Source organism: Corapipo altera, unplaced genomic scaffold (assembly GCF_003945725.1).
Source record: "Corapipo altera isolate COAL_440 unplaced genomic scaffold, ASM394572v1 61411, whole genome shotgun sequence".
Lineage (NCBI taxonomy): Eukaryota > Metazoa > Chordata > Aves > Passeriformes > Pipridae > Corapipo > Corapipo altera.
In genome coordinates, this window is record NW_020884875.1 from 12,721,121 (window position 1) to 12,736,459 (window position 15,339).

General features: G+C 42.9%; 1 protein-coding gene across 2 annotated transcripts; it reads left to right on the top strand.

Annotated features, from left to right (window-relative positions):
* Positions 1-370: 370 nt before the first annotated feature.
* ENC1 (ectodermal-neural cortex 1) lies at positions 371-13,482 on the top strand. Of its 2 annotated transcripts, none has more exons than XM_027635330.1 (3): positions 371-454; positions 5,072-6,884; positions 10,371-13,480. In XM_027635330.1, exon 2 carries the CDS (start codon positions 5,084-5,086, stop codon positions 6,851-6,853), a length of 1,770 nt encoding a protein of 589 aa, XP_027491131.1. In that variant the 5' UTR covers positions 371-454; positions 5,072-5,083; the 3' UTR covers positions 6,854-6,884; positions 10,371-13,480. The 2 variants fall into 2 exon arrangements, with proteins under 2 accessions (XP_027491131.1, XP_027491132.1); XM_027635331.1 differs by lacking the exon at positions 371-454 and adding an exon at positions 627-699 and having other exon boundaries at positions 10,371-13,482.
* Positions 13,483-15,339: the final 1,857 nt, after the last annotated feature.

Genomic DNA, 15,339 nt, shown 5'->3' on the forward strand with positions numbered 1-15,339 from the left:
CCCGGCCGGGACAGGGACGGCTCAAGGTGGGGAGGCCGTCCTGGAGCCCCCGTGCACGGCTGCACCATCTTCGCCGCTAGCCGGGACAACTCCTGCGCTGCCCTCGTCCTGCCGTCCCTCCCCCGCCTGTCACTCACACCCTTTGCATAAACGCTCCCCCCGCCCCCAGCCCATATACCGCTTCTCCGCTCCGCCGCCGGGGCAGAGCTGCGGCCAGCTGTGCCAGCAGTAGCAGCAGCCCCTTCTTCCCTTCCTTCCGTCCCTCTTCCCTACCTCCCGCCCTCCTGTCGCGTCCCGCCTCCCGCCAGCGGCACCAGCTCCGCCCGGCGCTCCGCGGCTCCCGGCCCTGCCGCTTGCCTTCCGCGGCCCCGCCGAGCCGGCACTGCCACGCTCCCGTCCCATGCGCGGCGCTGCGCTGTCCAGGGACCTCCGCGCTCGCCCGGGAGCCGCCGCTGTAAGTGGTGCCCGCCGAGCGAGTGCAGCGCAGGGGAGGCGGGTGGGCAGCGCGGTGCTGCGGAGGGGCAGAACCAACGCGTGCTCGGGGCCGGCGCTGCCGCTGCGCTGCCGGGCGTGCTGCTCCGGCTGGAGCCGGGCTGCCATGCCGGCCTCCGGCAGAGCCGGAGCCCGGCCCTCCTCCGCCCCGACCGGAACGCCAGGCACCATCGCCCCGTTCGCAGGCAGCGGGGCACTGGGCAGCCGGTGGGTGGGCATCCGCGGGAGTTGCTGTCTCCGGTATGCGGCTGCCCTCGGAAAGTGTCGGGTCCTGTTGAGAAGACTGGTAGCCTTCCTGGTGGGCTCCAGCTTCCTGCTTGGGTCCCCGGGAGATCCGGAGCATCCCTCAGCGGGCGTGAGGCAGGACAAGGGAATTAGCGAGCGCCTCGCTGCTCCCTGAGCTAGCTGGGGCGCTGCTCTCCCTGCGCCGGCACAGAAACTTTTGCACGTGGTTATTGCTCTATAAAGGAAACTAAATGCGTTTTAACTTCTCGCACTGATTATTTTTTTTATCAGGTTGGGAAGAAACCCTGCAAGTTTCTTTTCAGAGACGAAGTGGTTTAGGCGTTCTGATGGAGCGAACTGGGGGGAATTTAGATTTGCCTTTCTTTGTCTGCATGTGGTGAGCTGTAGTGCATTCCTAGCAGAAGCAGCGTGTTCTGCTTTCTGTCTCGCTGCAGGTTCTAGGAAGCCACTGAGTTTGAAGACTTTCGGCAGGTCACGAATTGGCTCTGCAAAACTGATAGTATCGATGAAGATTTAGCAATTGAAAGCGGTGTTAGTTACATAGATGGGATGATTAGCAGATTTCCTCTCTTTCAGCAGTTTCACTGATTCTAAAGAAGAACCACTATGTAACTGTAGGGTTATATTAAAATGAGCCTGCATCAGGGAGGTGTCAGTAATTTGAAAATACTTAATTTTTCATTTGATTTAGGCTGCGACCTGCGTGCTGTGGAGCTGGTAGGTAGGACAAGGAGCTTGTTGTTTAGTCTTAAAGTAGTGTTTACTACTGGGCTGCTGTGACAAGGAGCCTGTTGAAGTGTAATTATAAATCAAAGTCTTGGTTCAACCTCTGTTCCTAGATAAAAATCTATATCTGTAATTTCCTGGCCACTTCTTGTCTTTTACATACAAATATTATTATTTCTAAGGAAAAAAGTGCCTGAAGGGAACTGACTCATATTATTCAAGATGAACATTTGCTCACAAGGTAAATTACCTCTGCTGAACTATTTGAGGCTTGCATAATTTCCAACACAAAACAGAGAAATTGGAGATGTCATTTATATGTTTTAATGTTCTTATAAGATTCTGGACTTAGCTAATTGCCAGAAACTGCAAAAGGACATTTACAGAAACGCTGCCTGTTAGTGAACGATGATAATCGCTTGTAAGGGCGTTTGTTTGACTAGTCCGTGTGTGAACTCATATCAGCACCACAGTGGAGGAAAAAGATATATATATATATATATAGATATGTATCTTTGTTCTGTTTGGGGAAATATGTTAGCTTATCTTAAATGTGAATTGGAATACTTTGAATTCTTCCGAATAGATGACATTGTGATGATAAAGGTAGTCTTACAGAACAGTTCAAGACCAGCATATATGAAATCTGCAAGTGCTTCTCACTGAGAGACCAAGTCTTCTATTTTAGTGGGGTGAAATGCTGAGTGCCTTATTCAGTAGCTGTTAGAGAGTGGTTCATATATATATATTTAAATTATTTTTTTGCAGCAGTATTTGTTTCTGTGGCAGTGGGTGGGCTTGGGTAGCACACAGTGATCTGTTTCTCCTTTGTGCATATGGTCTGTAGAACTCTGGGGTGGGGTTTTTTTTATGTTTACCTCTTTTTTGTTGTGGTTATGGGCTCATTCTGAATGGTGCTTAACAAGTGGTGCTCACAGGAGTACACAGCTTGGTGAAAGATCTGAATGCTGCTTCTGATGTGAACTTTACCTGCCCTATTTCTGAACCCTGTGTGCATGATGAAAGAAAGTTTTCAGTATACTCTGAATTCCCCCAATATGTGGGGGAAAGAAGACGACTTGTGTTTTCACTGAGATGCTGACATGCCTAGACTGTGGTGTCTACACATTCACTTAATTGGAATGGAGCGTGGGGGGCAATGAGCATCTTCAGATCCTGGTTTCTCTGTTGTCCCTGATCAGTGGGGTGTTTAGCTCCCATCCTGCTCCCTGGTGAGGAAACCTTGCAGGAGTAGGTTGTCAGTGTGAGGAAAACCCATCCAGAGAGATCCAGTGAATGCTTTGCATTGCATCATAATAGCATTTAAAATAGTAAAGTGCCTGGAAAAGTTTCAAAAAGTTGACATTAAAAGATTCACCTTCCTATCTGTGTCTTCAAAGTGTTTGTATACTAGTATTTCAGGCCATGACCCTTTCTGTAATCCTTCAGTTCTAGCAGATTTTAACCAGTATATAGTCAGTGTCATATTTTTGGCTATAGATTAAGTGGGTAATATTAGTCTGAGATTGGTGCTCAGGATCCTTGAATGCCATCTAAGTGTTTTGATTTTTTTTTTGCCAGACAATACAATTGCATTAAATGTAATTTAATTTTCCTAGTAAAAGGGTTTGTTTTATGAAGATATACCACCTGCCTTGAGTTGTTCTGTGTTTAGTGTTAGTGCATTTGATAGGTTCGTCTAGGGAGCATTGGTAAAATGCCTTTCTAGACTTTTGCATGGTAGAGTAAGACAGATACTCTGCCTTGTGGCTCTGATGTGTAGGATTCCTTTCTGTTGTGGAGGATTTTGGATTGCTCACTCTTGCTTGTTCTTTTCAATCCCAGTTAAGTCTCATCAGACAAGTTGTATTTCAGATTAAAGGAGGTGGGCTATGGTAGTTTTACAGTAAGGCATATCTTTATTCCTTAATTTATGTTGGTTTTAGGGGCTTTTTTTTTTTTTTTTTTGCTGTAACTGAAGGAAAAGGTGTATCACAAACTTGCTGTTCAATATGACGAATCAATTATTCTGCACATTAGCAGAGATAGCAAGGAGGATGGTATGGGCTATGCTACAGTTAATCTGCAGGTGTTATATGTTCCATATACACAGATTGCTTGTTCTGAAGTGGAGTCTGCTGCCCAAATTAATCACATGTGGTTTTGATTTTATTAATGTTTCTGGTCATATGAATCTAGAAAAATATATGTATTAAAAATGCTATTTTTGACGCTTGTAAAGCTCTTGTATCATCTAGAAGCATGAAATATGGGAATGGAATTTTACTATTTTGTGCTGCTTAAAGATGCTCAGGAATATAAAAATGTCGGTGTGAGAGCAAAGTATATCCACGTTAAAAACCTTCACAAGTGGCCCCAGGTCATGCTATGACTTTGGGCATTGCGCACTTTCCAGGTAGACTTTTGCCCAGTTCTTTATTTGAAGGTGCAGTAAAAGGGGCATGCAAATATAATAGTAATTAGTTGAGTTTGGTTCTTGTCTCTCTCTGAGCTTTTTCCACAATTTGAAGAGAGAGGTGAGATTATTACAGTAGTGGTCACAGCCACAGCTTGCACTTGGCTCTGTATGCTTCATCTCCTATTATTTGCATTGTGGCTTTTTGGCCACCAGCTTTACATTGCTGCCAGTATTCCTCCCTTTGGCTTGATTTTCAGTTAAATCTGGAAACTTACTGCCATAATCATACACAGACCTGCATATCATGACAGCTAACAGTAACATTCACCTCTAAACAGGAACTGAACAGCATTGCGTTTGTTACAAATAGAGCAGGGTAGGATACGTCTTCGGTTTTATGCCTCCTCCAAACCTCAGAATGAACTAATGGCTTGTGTGCTGAGTACCTGACTCTCCAGGTGGCTTCAGAGGCAGCGTCTCAGTGACTTCAGCTGGTAGTCAAAACACGTTTTTCTGCTGACTCTGCCTATGAATATGCTGTATCACTATAGCAGGCCGCCACTGGCAGAGTTCAAGATGGAATATGTAAAATTTACTTGTCATATTTTTTATGACTATGGAAGTCTAAATTTATGATTGATACTAGGTTTTTCTTTTAGACTTGGGTTGATTTTTTTTTTCCATTCTGTGCTGTTGCATATGGAATGATTATACCAAAGGGAAGCTTCCTAATGGGATTAGTAGGTTTTTGTTCCCTTTGCAGCTTTTGACATTCCTTAGGTATTCTGTCTGGTAGCTCTTCCTGCTATGATTCAGTACAGGAGAATGTTGCAAGCATGTGCATGTGTATGTATGTAATGAATCAGCTGGTCTAGGTTGGGGAAGGGTGAGAAAATCAGTCCTGGTTCCTTTTCTTTCTCTGACTTGCTTACTATGAAAGTTGGAGATCAGGTTTCCCAAGATAAACCTGCTCTTAGGCAACAAATTTAGACTATGTCATTTATGAATCTCATCTTACAAAAAAATAAACACATGCCAAAGGTAGATGTAATTCTCTGTCCACTCAGCTATAAGTTAAGGCTTTTTCTCCCCCATCTTATAGTGAATAATTAGATACACTCTTTGATATGTAAAAGTAATGATGAATTTAATGCTTATTTATCTAATGGTTTTTTCCTTTCTTTTTAGGTCTGAAAGAAAATGTCAGTCAGCATGCATGAAAATCGCAAGTCTAGGGCCAGTACTGGCTCCATAAACATATACTTGTTCCACAAGTCATCCTATGCTGATAGTGTCCTTACTCACCTGAACCTTCTGCGCCAGCAGCGTCTCTTTACAGATGTACTTCTCCATGCTGGGAACAGATCATTCCCCTGCCACAGAGCAGTTCTAGCTGCTTGTAGCCGCTATTTTGAAGCAATGTTCAGCGGAGGACTGAAAGAGAGCCAGGACAGTGAAGTCAACTTTCATAATTCGATTCACCCAGAAGTCTTGGAGCTTCTTCTGGACTATGCATATTCCTCCAGGGTTATCATCAATGAGGAGAATGCAGAGTCACTGCTGGAGGCTGGCGACATGCTGGAGTTTCAGGACATTCGGGATGCTTGTGCAGAATTTCTGGAGAAAAACCTTCACCCCACCAACTGTCTTGGTATGCTGCTGCTGTCAGATGCTCACCAGTGTACCAAGCTGTATGAGCTCTCTTGGAGGATGTGCCTTAGCAACTTCCAGAGTATCAGTAAAAGTGAAGACTTCCTCCAACTGCCAAAAGACATGGTAGTGCAGCTCCTTTCCAGTGAAGAATTAGAAACTGAAGACGAAAGACTGGTATATGAATCAGCTCTCAACTGGGTCAACTATGACTTGAGTAAGCGTCACTGTTACCTGCCGGAGCTATTGCAGACAGTGAGACTGGCCCTCTTGCCAGCCATATACCTTATGGAGAATGTGGCCATGGAAGAACTTATCACCAAGCAACGGAAAAGCAAGGAGATTGTAGAAGAATCAATAAGATGCAAGTTAAAGATCTTACAGAATGATGGAGTGGTCACTAGCTTGTGTGCCAGACCCCGTAAAACAGGCCATTCACTTTTTCTTTTGGGTGGCCAAACCTTTATGTGTGACAAGCTGTATCTAGTGGATCAAAAGGCAAAAGAGATCATTCCAAAGGCTGACATACCAAGTCCACGGAAAGAGTTCAGTGCTTGTGCCATAGGCTGCAAAGTGTATATCACTGGGGGACGAGGATCAGAAAATGGAGTCTCCAAAGATGTGTGGGTGTATGACACCCTTCATGAGGAGTGGTCGAAGGCTGCTCCCATGCTGGTAGCTAGGTTTGGGCATGGCTCTGCTGAACTTAAGCACTGTTTGTATGTAGTAGGAGGACACACTGCAGCAACCGGTTGCCTTCCAGCTTCCCCTTCAGTATCCTTAAAGCAAGTAGAACAATATGACCCTGTGACCAACAAATGGACCATGGTTGCCCCACTGCGAGAGGGAGTAAGCAATGCAGCTGTAGTCAGTGCAAAGCTGAAGCTGTTTGCTTTTGGAGGTACCAGCGTTAGCCATGACAAGTTGCCCAAAGTTCAGTGCTATGATCAGTGTGAAAACAGATGGACAGTACCAGCCACCTGCCCTCAGCCCTGGCGCTACACAGCTGCAGCTGTTCTGGGTAACCAAATTTTTATAATGGGTGGAGATACTGAATTCTCTGCATGCTCTGCTTACAAATTCAACAGTGAGGCATACCAATGGACTAAGGTGGGAGATGTGACAGCTAAGCGAATGAGCTGCCATGCAGTGGCATCTGGAAACAAATTGTATGTGGTTGGAGGCTACTTTGGTATTCAGAGGTGCAAAACATTGGACTGCTATGATCCCACGTTAGATGTATGGAACAGCATAACAACTGTGCCCTATTCACTGATTCCCACGGCATTTGTCAGCACATGGAAGCACCTCCCCTCCTAATTGTGTATATGTTGCAATTACAGATTATCAGGTAAGAAATAGCACTTTTGAATTTCACTGTAATAATGCTTTTCACGAAGTTTTTCAGCAGCAGCTCGGAGAAGAGGTGGGTATGTTCAATCCAATTTTACAGCTGGAGCAACTAAGACGTACATTCATGGGCCGTTGTAAGCCAGGCACCATGTCTGTGACAAAGCCAGATGCTGAAAGTAGTTTGCCACGTATCTTGCACCCACTTTTTTTGCAAGGCCTTTTCCTGCATGATTTAGATGTAAAAGACTGAGCAAAAATAACATTTTCAACTTGTGGGGAAATGCAGATAATCTTTTGGAAACTGACTCTTGCTGTGCTTTTAAATGCTGAATGCATGCTAAACAAAGTTTCAGTACTTTTTTTCCTTATGACAGGGGCTAAGTCACTCTGTACCTAGCAATAGTACCCAAAAAAGATACTGTGAATACTTATCTGAAGCCTGATAGTGAATTCACTTAAATTTCCAGGCAGACAGGCTTTGGGGAAAGTTGCTGTTTTATGAGGTGTTTTACAGGCAGTTCAGGCCTAATTTTCCATCTTACCTGGGCAGCATGGTTGCATCTGCATGGACTAAGGTTGCAATTGTTCCATTGTTATCCTTTAAAATAGAGATTTTTTCAAAATACTTGTGGTCATATATGTTGAACTAGATATAGTGTCAGGAAGACTTATAATTAATGCTGGCTGAAATAATTACCAGTCTATAGTGCACACTGTTCCCAAACAATTTAATTATACATAATGGGCCAAGCTCTTACCAGATGCAACTTCAGCATTGTATCTTCTCACAAGCAAGTCTGAATTTGGTCTTGCTTGGTTGGTTGTTATGCATTTCTTATTTTTCGGAGGAGGGGAGAAAAATTTCAGATTTTAATTTGTGTATTTTGCAACAAATCTGGCAAACTCCCATTTACATTGTGTTTCTTTTATCCCTCGCTCTTCCACCGAGGCTTTAGTACAAAATCAGTTACCACCAGTCAAACAAATATAGTGTGTGCTTGATCCTAAATAATCAATGCCCCATGAATGGTAATTTCGTTTTGGATTTGAACAGTGTATATTGTACTGATGAAGGCAGGCATGTTAGAAGGAAAAGGCAGTAATTGAACAAGCTGTGCATATGCCTCTGTTTTACCTAAAAGTTCAGACTTACAGAAGTTCTCCAGAAGACAGGAAGAAGAGCTTGCTTATAAAGACTTCTCTAAGGTCTTCTGCTTGGGGTTTGGGTTTTTTTGGTGTTTTTTGTAGCAGTAGACATTTACCTGACTCTTACATTAAATGCAAAACCCTGAAGTCTTTAAAGCAGTATAGATAGAAGTATATACCAAGAAATGTAGGGTAGTCATGAAATTGGTTTCTCTATGGTATGCTGAAGATTCATATTGTAGTTGTGTTTCAGTTGACTGGGAGCTTTGACTGAGTAAAGAATACAAGGTTGGGCCCATGCAAAGCAGCAGCTCAGCTTGGAAATCTAGGGCTGTGTTGTGCCGCCAGATGCTTTTGTCTCAAGTCGTTATTTGTCTTGAAAACACTACCCTCTCTTCTCTCCTCTCCAGTACTTGCTTTGTTTTTCCCAGACTTGTCTTGGGAAAGCAGGGCAAACCCTTGAGACTTACCAGGTCCTGGGTGCTGGCAGTAATTGCCCCCTGACAGCCAACAAATGGGAGCCCTGATTTCTGTGTGGCAGCTTCCTCCCTAGCTGGGAGTAATGTCTGGATGTCTTCAGTTACTTTGTATTATTACTGGTTTTATGCTGTTCTCAGTGTTATCAGAGCAGCAGTATTGAATGCCTGGACTCAGGTCTGTGCCAAGAAAAATATTGACTTACTCTTCTGAGACTGACTTAATTGTTCTGAAGTTTACAGTACATGAGAGGGAGTGTTTTATTTTGAAAAAGTGTTCTTAGGATATAACGGTGCAAAAAGCTTTCCTTTACTCTGCAGTACCTTGTTAAAAGCCATTATTGTAGCTTCACTAACACACAAGATAACTGCCTTAACTAGCACAGGAGATAACTGTCTGAATGTAGCCAATGACTGAAATCTCTCCAATGCTGTGTGCTCATCCACCAAGTAGGTTGTTTTTTTTCCTACTGGCTCCTACTGCTTTGTCAGTGGGTGGGAGGGACAAAAAGGAAATTACTACTGATTACTCTCTGTTTTCATGGTGCTGTGTGGCCCCAATCTGACAGCTTTTAGGAAGACTTCAGTGTACTTTGTCTAGTTCCTCAGACTTGGGAGTTTTGAGTAGGTTTTTTTCCTCTCTGTTTTGGAATAGTTTATAATATTTTAAAGTTCATTTTAGGACAAGGAACACTGTTTTGACTTCAGTATTGATAGTCTCTTTCAGTGGGAAGAGTTGCATGCTATGCTGAAGAATTTCTAGAAAAGACTAATCAGTGCTAAGTGTGGAGACTTTTTTTAGACGTACAAAATAGCCCACAGTTGCAAAAACGCTGGATGCTCTGGGCTGTTATGTAGGCTGTGTTATTTCCTGTGAGTGTGCTCTGTTGTTCTTAGACATCAGAGCCTGAGAGAGATGTGGTGTGTTCAAAGGATCTGTGAGTGCACTGGAGCTCATTTCCATTGTAATGAAGTAGGATTTGCCCCCTAAAATTCTAGCAGTGCTGTCAGAAATTACTGTGATGTACTGATGATTTAGAAGCTGGCATTTCAATACGGCTTCACAGCGAAAAAGCAAAGCACAGTCTCAGCATCCAAAGGCTGAATTTCTCATTGAATTATCAAGTTTATAAAGTACTCTAGGATGGGCTTATTGATGCGTGGTGCATTGCTATGTAAAAAGAAATGAGGCAGAATTCTGCTCTAACAAATAGTAGATACATTTTAAGTAAGGGAATTGTATGGCCCTTTCTATATTGTGAATAAATTCAGTTCAGAATTTGTTAAGGTGAATGAAGGTATTGGGGTGAGACATCTTCACCTTCCCTTCTGCTTTACTCCAACCAGGTTTGTTTTGGCCCAGAGATAGAAAAAAACCTGTTTGCACTACATACTCATGTGGATATTGTAGAAGAGAAGTTTGAAAACATTACGTTTGCTTAAAACAAATCCAGAAACTTAAGATTTTGGGAGAACATAAAAATGTTGGAGTGTGTAGAATGCAGAGCCCATCGTATTGAACTGTATTTAGCCAGTTTGATTTAGGTTTCAAATGTCTGAATTTATACCCAAAGAATAAAACAGTCTTCCTGGGGTCAATAGAACGGTTTGCAGAGTAAGGCTAGTAGAATAATAAAGTCTGAATCTGACCCTAAAGAATTATGTTCTTGACCAGTAGTTGGGTATTGCAAAGGAACATCGAGGTTGGGGGTGGGCAGGGAAGCCCATCAACTGGATTGTATCCTAAGCCTCACTTTTAGATTTTCTTTGACATGTAACAAAAACTTTGTTGTACATTGTTGGAGCAAAACTTTTTAAGTCATTTCTCTCTTCTTTCCCCCCACCTCTTCCCATGCTTTTAGTTTGCTTCTTTATTTGGAGAAGAAAACTGGAACCTCAAATCTGGAGAAGTGGTTTTAATGAAGAATCGTTTGGCATCTCTTGCATTTGAAGAAAATCCTCTGCACCTTGTAAAGTATACAGCCTAGACATGAAGGAATGGGAGAAAAAACCCACCTGTCTTCAGTGCTTCAACACATGGTTTAAATATGAATGGACAAACCTGTGCTCTGGTCCTTGTGTTAGTAATTGTGGATTAATGCCAATATTAATCAGTCCTTCAAAGGCAAAAAAGAAGAGACAGAACATCTCTGAGCTGTGCATCGCACAGCACTCAATTTCCACGGACTCCACGGTTTTTATGTGAAATTTGAAATGGTCATCACCTCTCTTTGTGGTGGTTTGAAGTGCCAGCTGCAGGGGAAGCAGGCCAGGTCTGAAACAGCGTGATGCTGCTGTGAATGAAGATATAGCAGTATTGCTGCTGAACTCTGCTGACTGGAGGGTGCTTGTCTGTGGGCAGTGCCTACAGCATCTTCTAGACCCTGTGTTGCATTGTCCTGTGTGCAGTAAGTGACCTGCTTTGTAAGGAAGAGTCCAATGGTGAAATGTTTTTGCGACAGTGGGGAACAAAAGTTACATCCCTCCGATACTCCTTGTTCCCATTCCTCCTTGTATTTATGAGTAGTTCAAACTGTCCTATTCCAATTATGTTACTTGTAGATATAGTTATTTATTGTTCAGTGCTTGCATGCTGAAACAATGCCTGCAATTGTCTTCATGTTGCAAGGGCTTGTGTGAATTGTATGTTTTGCACATATTGTGATTGCTGACTTGCGCTGCTGCACGAAGGAAGAAAACTGTTGGGTAACAGTTGGAGGTGGGAGGAAGGAGTGGCTTCCCAGTTGGAAATGGAAGGATTAAAAGACAGGATCTTGAATTACACATGTACTAAGGGAAGAAGCCATGGAAGTCACTTTCTCAGGCCACCCTGAGAAAGCTCCCCAGGTTGCATGTGGTGTGTCTTGTAGATGGTGTCCTTGCAACATTTCATTTGTTGGTCATGCCTTTCAATTTCTAATCTGGGAATAGGCAAAGTCTCTTGCAACTCTCTCTTTGTGCAGCTTCCCGATTGCAACGCAAATACTGTGGAAGAGCTTCTGGATACCAAGCCCAGATGAAGTCATTGTCCAAACTTATTTATTTATTTATTGGGTTGGAGAAGGGTTACCTACAATATAGTCACATTGTCCTGAAGGAGTGGAGAATGGTGATTCAAGAATAAAAACAAAAAAACCTCAAGATAGGTTAGTGATGAAGTCTTAAAAAAAAGAAGAAAGAGCAGCAATTTTGCACTGAATGAATTGCCTCATCCATCTGGATTTCAGATGATCATCTGAGTGGCCAGATGTCAAAGACGCAAGTGCTCTAGAAAAATTCTTATGGGGATAGAAGATGAATTTCAAACCTCTTAATCTTAAAAAAAAAAAAAGGCCCTCAAACTCTGCTGCTTTTTATTTTCCTTATCCTGGTGTGTGTCATTAGTTACTCAGAATTGTCAGATGCAATCCTGAGAAACTAAACTCTGATTTTTAAATAAAATTGTTTCTTATCATTCTGGTCTTTAGACAGAGATGAAGCTACTCTTTTTCTTTGGAATTTCAGAAGCTTGTGTTTCACAGGCACTTTCTTTGCCAGATCCTCTAATGAAGCATGTATTGTATTGTGGTTTTTTTCTTGAATGTTTTTGAAGCCTAACTTAACTGGCACATTCAGTAACATGGTTGGTGTGTGCTGTGGTATAAGTAAACAGCTGCATGCGTGCATGCAAAACAAAAATAGTCACACTGGTGATGCTTGCCTTTCTCTCTGTGACAGTGATGTTGCTGTGTTTGTGAAAGCTTTGTCATCTGAAAGTGTTTACATTGGTCACTGGAAGTTTCTCTGTGTTGCCTTGCATTTGATTTGCTGTTTGGAGTAGACTTACGTTTCAGAAATAAAGTATTTGGAGTTCTGTGAATGCTGACAGAACATTGATTAGTTAGTGAAGGCATTAGCAGATTTTAAAAAAGGTGAGGTCCAGCTAGGTGTGATAAAATTCTAGTTCTGCTGGTTAGACTGATTCCTTGAGATGATAGATTAAAAAAATGTTTAAACCCGCAACCTCTCCACCCCCCTTAGATGGCCTTTAAGCAATAGGAAGACATCTTAGATAGGGTAGGATTCCTTTCTATATCCCTGTACTTGCACAGGTTGCCATGTTGAAGCAAACAGCCTTGAATTTTTGTTGCCTTTCATCTTGTGGATCACTTTCAGGAGTGTGAAGGGAGCCATAAAATCAGACTTCCTGTGCTTTGCATGTCCTCTCCCCAGGCACTAGCAGCTACATGAGGTACAAGGAAGTAAAGAACCAGGTCCCCAGGGGCCTCCTTGTTTGAATAAGGGCATATAGCTTTGAGACCTGTATTCTCTGTCAAGCTGATTAGAGTCCAGAGGTGAAGCTGCCCTTCATCTATCTATTTAGCTTATGAAATGTGTTTTGTAGTGCCATGGAACTTCCAAAAGTGGGATGAATTTTCTGCAGCTGTTTCCAAAGTTGTGGTCTGCTTTTAAGTCCTCAATTAATTCCTGTGTGTAGGCTGAAGGAAGCTGAAGTCAGGGTGGGCCTCTAGCTCTGCAGGGAATACACTAGGCTCTTGCTCTTTGAATTGATGTGGGAATCCTGGCTAACTGCTTGACCATTCCAGTCCTGTAAAAAACCACACACTTGGAAGCAAATGCAGGTCACAGGGGAGTGCACACAAAACCCCTGGCATAAGATGGGAAGGTTCCTCTTATTTTGCAGGCTGGTTGCTATAGAAACATTTAACAAAGGACAGCCTTCCTCTTCTGGTATAATTATGCAGCCCCTTTTCTATACGTCTGACACTTGTCGGAATAAGAGTGATTAGAACAGAATAATGTTCCCATTCCTGGCCATTGAAGATGTGGTTCATGTGCTAAAAGAAAACTGTGCAAGTGAAGAAATAAAATTGTCTATGTTGTTTGCTACTATATCTTAAGATTTTGTACAACTCGCGTTTTTTTCACAATGTGAAACTGAAGGTCAATAAATTATTAGAGATTTCCTCTCCATAGAATGTTTATTTCAAGTGTTGTCTCTTTCTTCCCTCCTTTCTCACCCCTAAATGCTCTGAATCCCTTATAATGTCCTTTTTATGTCCTCTTAAGAAAAGCACATCGACAACATGCAATTAAATGGTTTGGTCTGAGCTTCTGCTTCAGTTGTGCTTTCCTTCCCTTTGTTCTGTCCTGCTGCTGTTACTATGATCTTTATCTCAAAGTTCAGCAGTTAAAACTGAGAGCCTCAAAACGTTTAAGAACAGGAAATGCAAGTTTGTTGGTGCTTGCAGTACAGTTTAGTTAGTGCCTGGTACCCCTTGGAAGCCGAATTAGGCATCTTGAATCCTTCCTAATTATTCTTAAGGTAGAAAATGCTGGCTGTGTATAAGACATTTCTGTAGTTCTGTATAATGCACACATACAGCCAAGCTCTTTGAACTTTTCATCTTATGTTTTTATGCAGGGTGGTGGGGCTTTTTTTTTTGTGTGTGTGTGTCTGTGTGTGGTTTTGTTTTGTTTGTTTTTAATCCTACTGATTTTCTACATTGAATTAGCACATGTCTGACCTTAAAGCATTGCTGAACACTTTGTCCAGATATAAAATAATGTCATGGAGGGGGCATTTATGCAGACATCCTGGAGGTTCAGTTCTGCTCTGGTCTGCTAGGTCTGCCTGGAAGGCCTGTCCTGCCTGGAAGAGGATTTTCCTGAAGTGTGCATCTGTTGCTTTCGGGGAAAGGAACAGGGCCATTCTTCCTTGCTTGTGTTGTTTCTCTACCTACCATCTCATCCCATTGCCTCTACAGCTCTGAAAGAGGAAGTAAAGGAGAAAGGGGTGTCCACAGGTCATAGCACAGTGATCTGAGGATGCTGATGCTTCGGTTGCCATCACCAGCCTGTACAACATGATTTGTGTAATGGAGCACCTGAATTCCTGACCCTGGAAATGACATTGTAGTGCTTGTTTAACAGAGAGAGAAATGCAAGGTGGTAGCAGGAAATAGTGCTTTCTCCAAGAATTAAATTTTCTGACATCTTCTAATCTTGAATCTAATCTATTAAAATTCCTTCAACTGCCCCCTTGTGGCAGTTTGAGCCACATTAGAAATCTAAAATCCAATTTTTAGGCTTCTCCCCACCCCTTCCCACAATTTATCCTAACACTGGAGAGAAACTTTCAGACCAGAGGCTTCTGTAGGGGAAGGGGGAAGTATGTACATTTATTTACACAAATAAATACTATACAAACTAAAGGCAACTATATATATATATATATATATATATTACATTACTATCAGTCAGTCCTTTCAAGCCCCTCCTTTAACTTCAGTCCAGGAGCAGCCTTTAAGGCTGATATGTAACACAGTCTTTTGCTGTGGGAGTATTCTGGGCTCCTGAACACTCCCCCCTCACCAAGTTGTAGTTGTTTGTTGTAGTCTCTCCTCCTCATGAAGTCCGAGAAGATAGCTTTGAGTCCTTACTCTTCTGCTGCTGGTGATTTCTCCCTCTCGGTGTCTCACTTTGATTCGTAGGCTGCTGTAGTGTAGCTTATCAAGCGTCCACATCCTGGAATCCTCATTCCTCCACATCAGTTCTCAACTGCTCCCGGTCAGCTTCGGCAAGCAGCTCCTGAGCTCTTGGCTCGTCTCCAATTTCGCCTGGGACTCTTCCCCCAAGCGCCGAGCCTACCTCCACGGCCCAGTCTCTTGGCTCAGCTTCAAGCTGAGCCTCTCCTCCACTTACAGTGGAGGGAAAGAAAAAGCCCCCCTCTACAAGCTTCACTGCAGAAAAGGAGGGGGAAGAGGGCTTGGCTACAAAGCCTGCCTCTCTCCTCTTACCTCAGGTACTTTGAATCTCTTCCTTCACAGC

Excerpts from the sequence above, each read along its gene's own strand:
- ENC1 (XM_027635330.1), top strand. The coding sequence starts at position 5,084 with ATGTCAGTCAGCATGCATGAAAATCGCAAGTCTAGGGCCAGTACTGGC.